This window comes from Puntigrus tetrazona, chromosome 20 (assembly GCF_018831695.1).
Source record: "Puntigrus tetrazona isolate hp1 chromosome 20, ASM1883169v1, whole genome shotgun sequence".
NCBI lineage: Eukaryota > Metazoa > Chordata > Actinopteri > Cypriniformes > Cyprinidae > Puntigrus > Puntigrus tetrazona.
The window spans coordinates 19,542,262-19,554,334 of NC_056718.1; the positions used below are offsets into that span (position 1 = coordinate 19,542,262).

General features: G+C 35.4%; 1 protein-coding gene across 1 annotated transcript; it reads right to left on the reverse strand.

The window, feature by feature from the left end:
* Positions 1-115: 115 nt before the first annotated feature.
* slc30a2 (solute carrier family 30 member 2) lies at positions 116-12,066 on the reverse strand. Its single transcript, XM_043219808.1, has 8 exons — positions 11,947-12,066; positions 8,783-8,991; positions 7,281-7,427; positions 6,811-6,964; positions 6,252-6,471; positions 5,171-5,276; positions 4,917-5,051; positions 116-3,903 (listed from the first exon to the last, which is right to left on the reverse strand). Exons 1-8 carry the CDS (start codon positions 12,024-12,026, stop codon positions 3,758-3,760), a joined length of 1,197 nt encoding a protein of 398 aa, XP_043075743.1. The 5' UTR covers positions 12,027-12,066; the 3' UTR covers positions 116-3,757.
* Between the last annotated feature and the right edge of the window lie 7 nt (positions 12,067-12,073).

Genomic DNA, 12,073 nt, shown 5'->3' on the forward strand with positions numbered 1-12,073 from the left:
AACAATTGCTTTGCTGTTTACCGTTCGTTATTAGAGCATGGTGTAATGAGAGATAGCGCAGAAGGCTGATTTGCATGATTTTATTACAGATTACAAAAATCATACACATTATGTGACATATAAAATTAAAAGCATGTAAAAATTAAATATCCATCATTAGTTTCTGGTTATATAGTGGCTTTATGCGGTCACATAAAGGATAAAACATTTACACACAGGACTTTTATAGACGGACAAGTTTATACAAGAAGCAAATTTATATACTGTACACATACACAAATCTGAGGCACGACAAAAAAATCATGTAGATTATTTACACTTTCCACGGAACAACATTAATGTCTTTTAGTTCATGACACAAAATGCAGAACATGTCAAAAACATGACCGATGATGTACCATCTCACGCTCTGCTATCAGTTTTGAAGCTTCAAAGGGTTGAGTGCACCTGCATATGAAATTGATTTTGGATTTATCATATTCATCTTAACTTTTGAGTTGTGATGCTGTGTGTGCAATATTCAAACTAAGTCTCTGACTTATTCTAGCAAATAATACTGGGAGGTTTTTCATCTGTTTTGTTGTATGACTAACAGGAATCCTCTGCATTTTACTTTCATTTAAAAGCATCTGGTTATTGGTTCCCAGACATGTAAGTTTACATAAGTTATACAACCTTATGTTTTTGTTGTTTTTTTTGGTTTTTAAATGCAAGTAGTAAGACATGTTCCTGGATCAAAATGTTTTGTTGGTCCTTGGTCAGCATTTAATTAAAAACCCTTAAAGTCAGAAGTGTATGGACACATACAGGTTATTCCTGTTATGCAGCACATTTTCAGCACATGTGTTTTAATCATACTAAATAAAATATACTCACATTTGTTAAGATTTAAATTATATTAGTTTTATTTTATTATGCTTTCCATGTGAATTTTTTTAATAATAATTATTATTATTATTATTATTTTATATTTTTAATAAGGAAATATTTCAGGTGTGTCCTGTGTTATTTTAATAACAAATGTATAGTTTTTCTCTGTAATTAGAGCCTTTCAAAAAAAAAAAAAAAAAAAAAGCTAATCCCTCGCGACATCATGTAGGAAGTGGGAAAACAGCGAAAGCGGTAAGTACTTTATTCGCGTTAGATTTTCTGAATTTTTCTCTCTCTAAAATATATGGCTAAAATCGTCAAATATACCTAATGATATAAGACGCTTAAGTTATTTAAGTCACTGTACCGTCGCTCAACGAAATTTCGCGGGTTAATCCAGTCATCACGCGACCGGAAGTTTTACCTGAGGGTGAAAGGTCACACAGATCGTTTTTTAAAATTTTCCAGTTCGCCCCAAGTCTTTTTACCGAGTGGTGCTTCATCTATTGACAACTGGCAGTGAAATTTCGCTCGTGTTACCAGTAACTAAACGTAAGGAAACTCCTAATCCCTTGCAATCGCTGAAAGTTCATTTATATATATATATAAATCCCCTTTAATACAAGTACTTAAATGTCCAGCATAACAGGAATGACTCCTAATAGCAGTAAATTGTTACTGAGGTCCCTCTAAAAGTAAAAATCTTAATGCAGAGCTTTGGCACATCAACCCCAACTTTATCAAAAATATACTGCTTATGCATTGGTCCTTTCATATTATCATTTTGTTCGCTCTCTCTTGTTTTATAAATGACTGTGATATTCACATTTAAAATATATATTCATTTTATCAAAACAAATAGACAAAATATAGAATTTAATGAATTTCAGTGAGATGGCGAGGTCCTTAGGTTGATCAATTACCATCTAAATCACAGTCACTTAAAAAAAAAAACATGCAAAGCAAACTCTTAAAACTCTTTCACAACGCCACAACAGATCACAATGGCTACATTTTATCAGTACACGCAAGCTTTAAAACACAATAATCATCTGTCAAGTGCGTCTTTTATTAGTCTAAAATCATATTTGTCTATATAAAATCTTCACATATAATGTAAATGAACATTAGTGCACATTTAGGGGCTCTGAAAGTTGTTAACAAAACTAAGAATGGAAAGAAAACCGTGGTTTAAATGGAAAATGTTTCTTAAAAGACATTCAGAAATCATGTGCTTTATTATTGAATGTTACTGCCATGAGCTCAGTGTTGAACTACAGAGACATGAGAAACGTGTTGCACCACTTGCTGGAATGTCATAGAGTCATTGCGGCAGTGTGGCGGCACCGAGATCAGAGATGGAAATCCTGTGCAAAACGAGTGTGTGTGTGTGTGTGTGTGTGTGTCATCGCAGACTACAGCTGGACAGAGCCTGAAGACAAACATATGCACGGTGTGAAGCATGCTTGACTTTGAGAAACCGGAGTGACCCACAACAGGATCCTAGCAAGGTGAAGTGTGTAATTTCTGTGCCACAACTACAGCCATCTAAGATTGCAAAATTAATGATTTGAGTCTGAACAAGTGTCCACTTTTTAAAATTGGCTATGCTTATTTATTACTGTGTATTCTACAGTTTTAATCAGTGTTTAAATCTTTCTTTTCTTCATTTTTTTCAAATAATGAGGCGGAAATTATAAAAATGATAGTTGCTACCATAGGTCAATTTAATTGCATTAATGCTGGGAGACAGTACAGCTCTCTGTTGCATACTGTACATTTTTAAATGTAGTACACTTCCAGAAACGTGTTAGCTAGGATGTTGGTATTACATTTACGATCTAAATATGGCATAAAATTGCATTTTATATTACTTTTGAACGTCTGATCAAATAATCAATCAGGGGTATATTGTCTATTTTAATCATGCAATTTATTCATATTTTAAAATTTGGTTTAGTCCTTTAAAGTCTGCTGAAAATTCAGCTTCACCACCAATAAATCTGTTGGGATATCTTACCAGTGTTTTACTTGTATTAATTTCTGTGCATGAAACTAGGATAGTTACACACTTCACCTTTAATATCACTCTTAGTTGTTTAATTCATCAGCCATTTTGTCTCCGATGTTCTTTTAAAGCCACATGAAAACCACAACAGCACCTTCACTATCGCAGCTAGTGAGGAAGAACAGAGTTAATCACCCGCTTGCTTTTGCAAATAGTATTGTACCATGAGACAAGACATTAGTGAGAGATCGCCAACAAAATCCATAATTACACTTGAGCACAATCTCTTTTTAAGCCCTACAACATCATGCCGCAGTTTGGCGAACATTCACATTAATTAGAGAACCATGCTGACAGCAGACGCAAGGCTGGCTGGGGCATAATAAACCCTATTTTAATTGTTTTTAAGGAAGTCATGTCAATACCCATCTTTTACCCTCCCAAGACCACGGACAGGCAATTACAGTACACTTCTGCGGTAATGTACGATGCCAGCCGGCCAAGCAAAACCTAGCAAAGTCACAATAAAAAGGCTCACAGTGATGCCTCCAGGCCTCCGCTCAATTCAGTTCATCTTTGCATACAGTATGTAAAACTAAACATCAAAACTTCATTTTAAAGCTATTCCTCCCATAAACCAATGCATTTGTGATGCTGAAGATGCACTTTTAAGATGGCACAGTGTGAAATCTCTCTTTTTTTAAATTTTCTTGTTATTCGATAAAAATGCATTTGGCGTGTACATATTCGTAATGATATGTAGGCTAGATGATGCATTTGCACAGTGTTTCCATTTCTGGCTTGGACCCTCAATGAAGCTTAATATGTGTGCATACATTTTATACAGGCAGCCTTCTCTCACCGATGCTCTCGGAGAACTTATTCCGTAGGGTCCTGGCACTGGGCGCAGTGGATCATGTCCTCACAATAAGGCTCCACTTGAATGGTTGTGCTGTAAAAGCCAAATTTGGTCTGGAGGAGTTCAGTGGCTTCCTTTAAGACACTGTGAGGGTCAGCGTTCTCCTCTATAATGGAGGAAAAAAACTCAGTTAGTTTAGCCTAAATAGATGCTGCACTTTAAAGTTCATATATTTTTAGAGTTCAATTGAATGAAAACAAACGCAAAAGGATTTAGGGTCATTCTTAGATGGTATTTGTGCATAGAAATTGTAAGAAATATTAAGAAAATTGGGAAATTGCGTATAATTTTGATGGTATGTTTCAACTCATTTCACCTTCCCACGCTCACAATTTTATTTTTAATAAAATTAATGACCTTGTGGCCAAAAACATGCAATCCTGTAACTGTAATCAAATAATATTAAATAAATAATAAAATATTAATTTAATTTTTTAACTATAGAATACAAAGAGAGTACAAATATAGAGCACAAAGCTCATCATTCTAAAAAAGCGAGGTTTGCTCTGATTATCCAGCTATTCAGTGCGTTGTGATTGGCTGCATGTAATGGAACCATAACGCAATGCCGTGTCACTATGACACAAAAACAATAAAAGCTGTTACAAATTTTGTTGCATCCAGTGGGGATATAATTACTGATTATAATGACTTAATGACAAACAACAAGCACTACACTGCTCAAAACTCACATTTGAATAGTCAGCTTTTAATTAAAAACAACTTAACTTACTTAAAGGTTGTGAGTCAGAAGCACCAAACTGAACATGGTGCTGGCAGCAACACTACAGTGAGAATAATAGCTCCGCCTTCTTTCTTTGCGTAAACATTTGGGCTGTGTTATGAATATAAACCCACACAGTAATGTAGAAAAGTGGGGGCATCTTTAAACAAGGTGTTTTAGGGAGGTGTGGACAAGTCATAACTTTTATAATAAGAATATCTTTTATATCTAAGAATATCTAACTTAGGTATGTCTCTTATCTATGCACTAACAGCTTGTAAAACTTGAAAACGCAGTATATGACCCCTTTAACATAGCTTTTAACAAGACAAGTGAACAGTTAAAGAATAACAGTATAACCATGCCGTGAAGCAGGTATTGTTTAATAAACTTACCAATAGCTATGTGAACAGACAGCAGGCTCTGGCCAAGGGTGAGAGCCCATAGATGTAGGCTATGCATGGCCTTCACTGCTTTCAGAGACAGAAGAACCTCCTTCACTGAATTAAACTCTATTCCTTTGGGTGCCCCTGAATACAGACACATGCACTGAGTTTACAAGGACAGAGGAAAATTTAAAGGTGGCGGGTAAAATGGCGAGATTGAGAATAAGGTAACTGTAGTTCAATTATTAAATGAGAAGATTTACCCTCCATGAGAATGCGGAAGACATCTCTCAGGATGGTAATTGTGGTGCCCAAGACGAATACAGAGAAGAGGAAAGTGCAAATGGGATCAGCTACTTTGTATTCTGGCTGCGTTAGAAGGTGGAGAGAGAATAGAGGGTACTGATGCATTAAAGAGCAAAATCAGATGGTTCTTCGCAAAGTGTCAAATTGAATTAGACTACAAATGTCAGAAGAAACATTCTCCACTCAAGTGCTTTCAAGAGTCATGGAAGGATTTTAGAGTCCTATTCCTTTTCAATGTAATTAAATTTGATGACCTAGACAAAGAGTATATACTGTCCAAAAAATGGTGGTCAGTAAGATTATTTTAAATGGCTCTTATTTTCAATAAGGCTGCATTTATTTGATCAAAATAGAGTAAAAAGAATAACATTGAGAAATACTTTTTGAAAATTATTCCTGTGATGCCAAAGCCGAAATGTCACATGATGCTTCAGAAATATGTTATTATCAGTGTTGAAAATAGTTTAAATAACTCGCACAATAAGTAATAATAATAATAATAATAATAATAATAATAAACAGCATCTAAATATGTTTGAAATAGAAAACTTCTTAATATTATAGACATTTTTGATGTTTTAATAAATAATGTAATTTTATAAAAATGTTTTAGTGTAACATAAATAATATTTAATGTGTTCTGCTGATTCAAAATATTTGTCTTTCAAAAAACTCTTACTGACTTTTGAACTTCAGTGTAAATAATTAAATAAAAATAATGAATAAAATTCACAGTAAATATTCGTATCTTTCATTAAACATGCACATACCATTAAATAAGACAAAATGATTACAATGTAACTGACTTTATTTGCTTCTATAAATGACTCTACACTGTATGATTCACCAGAGAACACTATTCTAAAAAATACTGCCTGCAAAGCAAACAACTTTAAAATCCATTAACTACAAAGATTTTTCTGTTTCATTGGCACGTGGAAGTTAATTGGACCGAATGCCATTTTATATTGGGCTTTAAGGGTTTGGAAAAGGTAAAACACATTTTTAGGATAATTCTTCATGTCAGTGTTCAATTACCCTGAAGTAGATAATGATGGCGGCCACCATCACTCCAAAGCTCTGTAAGAGATCCCCCAAAACATGAATAAATGCTGCTCTGACACTGGTGTTCCCATGATTACCCAAGAGGCTGTGGGAGTGGCCATGGCCGACAGGGCTCATCCCATTCTCATCAATCTTGTGGTAGCCTGAACCGTGACTGTGGAAGGTCGTGGAATGGTGTAGAATATATGCCATTCTGAAATATAAACAATAATGTATATAAAAGCATATCAGTTTAACAAAATTTGAGTTTTACCATTAAATATCTTTACATTCCACAGTTGTAAGTTAAATATTTGACATTATTTCCAATAACTGAGGTCATAAACTACATCAATTTGGACAAAGCCTCGTCTGAAGGTTGGAAATAAACTTTGAAAAGCTTGAGTTCTAAGTTCTAGCACATTGCTGGCATGTTGCTATGAGCATATTGCATGATTTAGTGCATATTCTATAGATGTCAAGCCAACATAATTACCCCAAAACTATTTATTACAGCTTCAGCTTTTAATAATTCCAGTGTTCGTTTACTCACATGATGTTGACCACGACTGCACAACCTGAAGTGATGAGCATCACATGGCCTTCGATTTCATAATCATTTTTTACTATCCTCTCAATGGCAAGATACACAAGCACCCCAGTCACGATCCAGATGGACATCACAGATATCAGGGCTCCCAGAATCTCTGTGAGATGTTCATTTGAGACAATTACGGTTTAGCATCACAGCTGGACGTATCGAAGTCTTAAAATCTGCTTTGCATTTAGAGCTAAGGTGAAGGTGCGGAATATAACGGCCTCAATAACATACTGCTTTATTTTGTGATATTGTTATGTTTATTTTGGTGCTTGACAGACAAATGTGTTTACTATGAACTCTGGAAAAAATAGGGGGGTGAAATATTTATTAAATTGATGGTATTCGTGACTTATAAAAAATGTTCTAATTGATTGTAAAATGTATTTGTTAGGATTGAGATGGACACTCTGGGATGGACGAACCTGATCTGTGCCAGCCAAAGTTCATTATCTTGGTTGGTGGTCTCGAGGAGATCCACAAGGAGAAAAGACTGACCATCATACTGCCAAAATCTGTCAGAAGGTGGGCTGCATCGGTCATGATGGCCAAGCTGTGTGCTAGGTAGCCACCTGCATCACAAGAACAGAAAAATAAATAAATATTAGAGAGATGCACTCTTAAATATAACGATTTCAAACGTTTTCACAGAGGTGCCATTGAAGAACCATTTTTGGTTTTCCAAAAAGGACCTTTCAGCGAACGGCATTTTAAAATAAGCCTATAATGGGCCATTTGTGCAAGGGGAAGTATCCATAAGATCCTCATGGAACCATCAGTGCCAATATAGATCTTTTATTTTATTAAGTGCGGATAGATATGATTTGCTTTTATAATCCACCATAGAGCGTTCATTGTAAATGTTATTCATTGTGAAATGTCTCCATTTTATTATACTCTGAAAACATTACTTTGGAGAAAGCTAGCACAGCATAGAATGACTCATAATTACTTGGATTGTGAATGCTGACTTGAACAAAAAAAGTGCTGTACGGGCTGAACAAAACGCAGGAAAGCCTACGTATCGCATTCAGTGTGAGTCAAGGTCTGGTTTTGATCCAGCATTTTTCAAGCAATTTTGTGCTAAAATGACAAATTGCTTAATATGACATTTGCTTCAAAGACAAAGCAAAATAAATGGCTTGCACTGACATTTTTATATATATAGTATACTATAATAATGTAAATGCAAGCCATTTATTTTGCTTTGTCTTTGAATGCCAGTATTAGTGCCTTCTGAATAAGGGTCCAAACAGCTGATGAAAAATATCACAATAATCCACAAGTAATCCACACGACTTTCATTTCATATCTTTTGAAGTAAGAAGCTGCATGTTTGTTTTTTAACTTCGCTTCTGAGCAAAACGAGTCCATAATACATAATAATGTCTCCTCCTGTGAAGAAGAAGACATCCTCTGTTGTCCTCTCACATCAAAATTTCCCCAACACCTCTCAGTTTTAGAATGGTTTGAACTGTTTTCAATTGTTGCTTAAATTGTTGCATATTTCTGTCCTGATTCGGACAAGTAGACTTCCTCACTTGAGAGAGCAATGTTATGACTGAATGTTCTTAATGGCAGATTTGTTTATTACTAGAGTTGTGTGAATTACTTGTGGCTGATTTTATGTTTTTATCAGTTTTTATCTGTTTGGCACCCATTCACTGGTGCGCAACATAATTCTCAAAATTTCTCTAAAACTAAAAGTCATCTACATCTTGGATGGCCCGAGGGTATGTCAATTTTAAGCAACTTTTCACTTATTGTGAACTACACAGTGGTAAAACATTGCCTTAACTTTGATGTGTTTTTAATGCAGTCTTTTACATTTACGAAAAGTAATGTTAGATTTATGCTAATTTTGGCTTCATCGTATTAGTCTCTATACTTTTCGTATAACTTTTCCGAGCGGGCACATCATTCTCACCTATAACTTCTCCGATCATGAAAACCAGACAGACTATGGAAGCGATGTACAGCTTCTTCTTTGCAATGAGTTTCTCGTGGCCCTCATCGAAGGCTGCTTTTTTTCCGTGGCAATGAGTTGCAACGGGCCTCTTCAGCTCAATAGCACCAGCCATATCGCCATTTCCCAAAGGCAGGTTTGGACAACTTTCTTTGGAACCTGAGAATTCACTGTAAAAACAAAACATAATGTGCAGTGTAATACCTGTTTTTGGTTATGTCTTATCAGAAAGTATAATAGAAATTAAATGTGTAAACATCATATCTATATATATATATATATATATATATATATATATATAGATAGATAGATAGATAGATAGATAGATAGATAGATATAGATATATTAGATGTATATTTGAAATGTTTTGTAGAGGAAAATATTGTCATGAGCTCCAGCCACGAGGACCCAAATCAGTCTGAGTTTAAATCTGCTGACACGGTCGGTTTTGGCCCTTCTGTCTTGTGTGTTGATGAGAGAGACGCTATGATGGGGTTAATGGGGCGGAAAGCGCAATCTCGGCGCGCATGAGATAACCGGAGTACCGCATCACGCGCGCACGAGCGCCGCTGCTGAACGGAGGCAGTCGAGCGGAACGCGGCGTCTGTTTAATCACCCCACCGGGACGCAGACATGATACACTGGATGAGGCGCGTTTTTCTTTTGTGCAGACATCGACCAGCAAGCGCGCATACATACAACACTTCTTTTTGAAATTGAGCCTTTACTCTACTTATTGACTTTAGAATCAAAATTAATTTGCTGCGCTAAGTAGGCCTATTATGTGGGAATGTGCACGGATTTTTTTTGCGTGAGAAATGTGAATGCAAAAGCTAGCTTAACAATTTTTAAGAAATCCTGTTCCCAATTAGAAAATGATTATTAAAAAAAAAACATTAACCTCACTGTATATTACGTTTTTCAAAGTAGCGAACTCTTATAAATATGTGTTTTGCAATAGACATAATGAAAACAATAAAATATTGTTTATAGTAAAACCACAAGTCCCCTTATCTGTGTTTAGCCGTTATGTTTCGTCTTATTTTGTAATCTTATCAGTTTATGTTTATTTTATGTGTAGCCTATATTTAGTTTTAGCCTTGTGGTGCGTTGGATTTATTTGTATTTTTTCAACGTACGTTATTGCTGGATGAATCCGTTAGCATTATTAACTGTAATTTAATACTTTATTTTTGTTATTATAGGCCTAACATTAGATGACAACCAATAGTTGTCGATATTTTTAAGTAGATAGCCTTATCAGTAAATACAGTTCATACAGGCTCCTAATGCTTGAAATGCTTTTTTTTAATAGTGATAATGAATTTCTGGAAACCCAGCAGGTTTAACAGCATTCGTTATGTTGTATTAAGATATGTCCCTCCTATAATGTGACATGTTTTCCTCTATTTATTAAATGCATGCAATGCTCTTTAGTGCGGTGCATATGGAAATGTTAACAGGTTTGCCAGAAGGTTTAACATGCAGGAGATCTTGTGGCAGCGCAGTGGAGCATTACATCGGGGTCCTGCTTCTGAACATTTTAATATTACACACGTCGCTGGATCAAGATGTGATAGGATTTGTTGCTTAACGAATAAAAAAACCCATATAATAATAGTAACATTTAGAGTTAAAATAGCGAGCTTTTATCATATCGCTTGCATTTACTCTATTTTTCTTCTTTGAAATTTGGAAAAAAACAGCTCTATAAGACACTTAGAGTAGAGTAACAACACATAATTTTAGAAAGCATCTACTATTAAGTGCCCTTACTGCATGTCCTTCGAAATTTGTTCAGGTGACCTGTTGATGTATCAGTATACTATTTTTGAAAATACATTTTTGTTAATGTAATATGTCACCAACCTAAACAGATAAGTGAACCTTTATTTGTTTCAGCAGCTTCAGCAAACCCCTTTGCCACGTGCATGTCAATTTATCCTGATTTTTCACGAACTCTCGCCCTTTCTCACTCGAGACCACTATCCAGCTAACGTTAACGGCAGCCCGTTCATTGCAATTCATTGCACAACTCGAAAATGACTTCCGAGGCATTACGACACTTGCTCGATCGCTTGTGGTGGCTATCCCCCGATTCACTTTATTCACGTTTTAAAGGCTACGTATGATCAGAATAAAACCGTGCGACGAAATGCGTTTTAAACGTAATACAATCGCATTGGAAAGCCATTTCATGCAGCTTTAACAAAATGTGGGTTTGCGTCACACTGTTAACAAAAACACATGCCAATGCATTTACATTTAAAACATATTTTTCACCTTTAAAACACGTTGTGTAGTTTTGTTGTAATTGTCATTATTTCGAATCTGTCTATTAGGCTATGTATGTCTGACAGTGAGCCAAAATTCACGAGTAATCGGGAGCCTAATATTTCAATAACATAATATTCATAAATATTTTCTTAACAGTGTATATGTGATCATTTCTGAGGTTACTGTTGAAGACTGAAGTGAATCTGTCCATGGTGCTGAAATCGTTTTATTAGCTGCTCGCTTTCGGACCTTTTAAGTGGGGCGTGCAGATGAAGAGAAAGATCATATGAAGAGGTTTTTTTTTTAATTGCTTTAAGAAACAATGGAAAGCTTAGCCCGCTAAACTTCCCTGAGGACATTGCCCAAAAAGTGTAATATCCAAAATTAACTCAAGCGTAGATTTACGTATTTATTTTTAAATTAAACATCTCAGGCGCCGCAGGCTCGACAGATACACATTTTAATTAAGATTTCAGAATAAACACGCATGGCTTCCATGAGGTAACTAACACTGGCGCGTGTGGCTTTTGAATTAGTGCCACAATCTGTTCGCTGTGACAGGTCTGTAATGTTTGAGAGGAGTTTGGAAAGATTTTGATACTCTCAAAAAACCTAGCTATTTTAAAATCGCCGTTCATTATTATCATTATTGTTATCAACCGGCTATTCAGTGTTTGATTCTTCATACAGTGTCACACTACATACAAATCAGTTTTAAAATTCTGATCATTAATTGTGCACCAATTTCCAGACCATGCATTTTCGAATCACACTGATATCTCCCGATTTATTATTATTATTATTATTATTATTACATATATAAATGAGATAGGTTAATATCATTTTACCTGTTAAGTTTTAAGGAGTATATTTTGGCATTTCTTTCGTTGATGAGATGCGATTTCTCTGAAGACTGTGGAGGATCCATGGTCCTGTGCAGCTTCAGTGACCAGTGGGGAAAAAGCGGATTAGTAA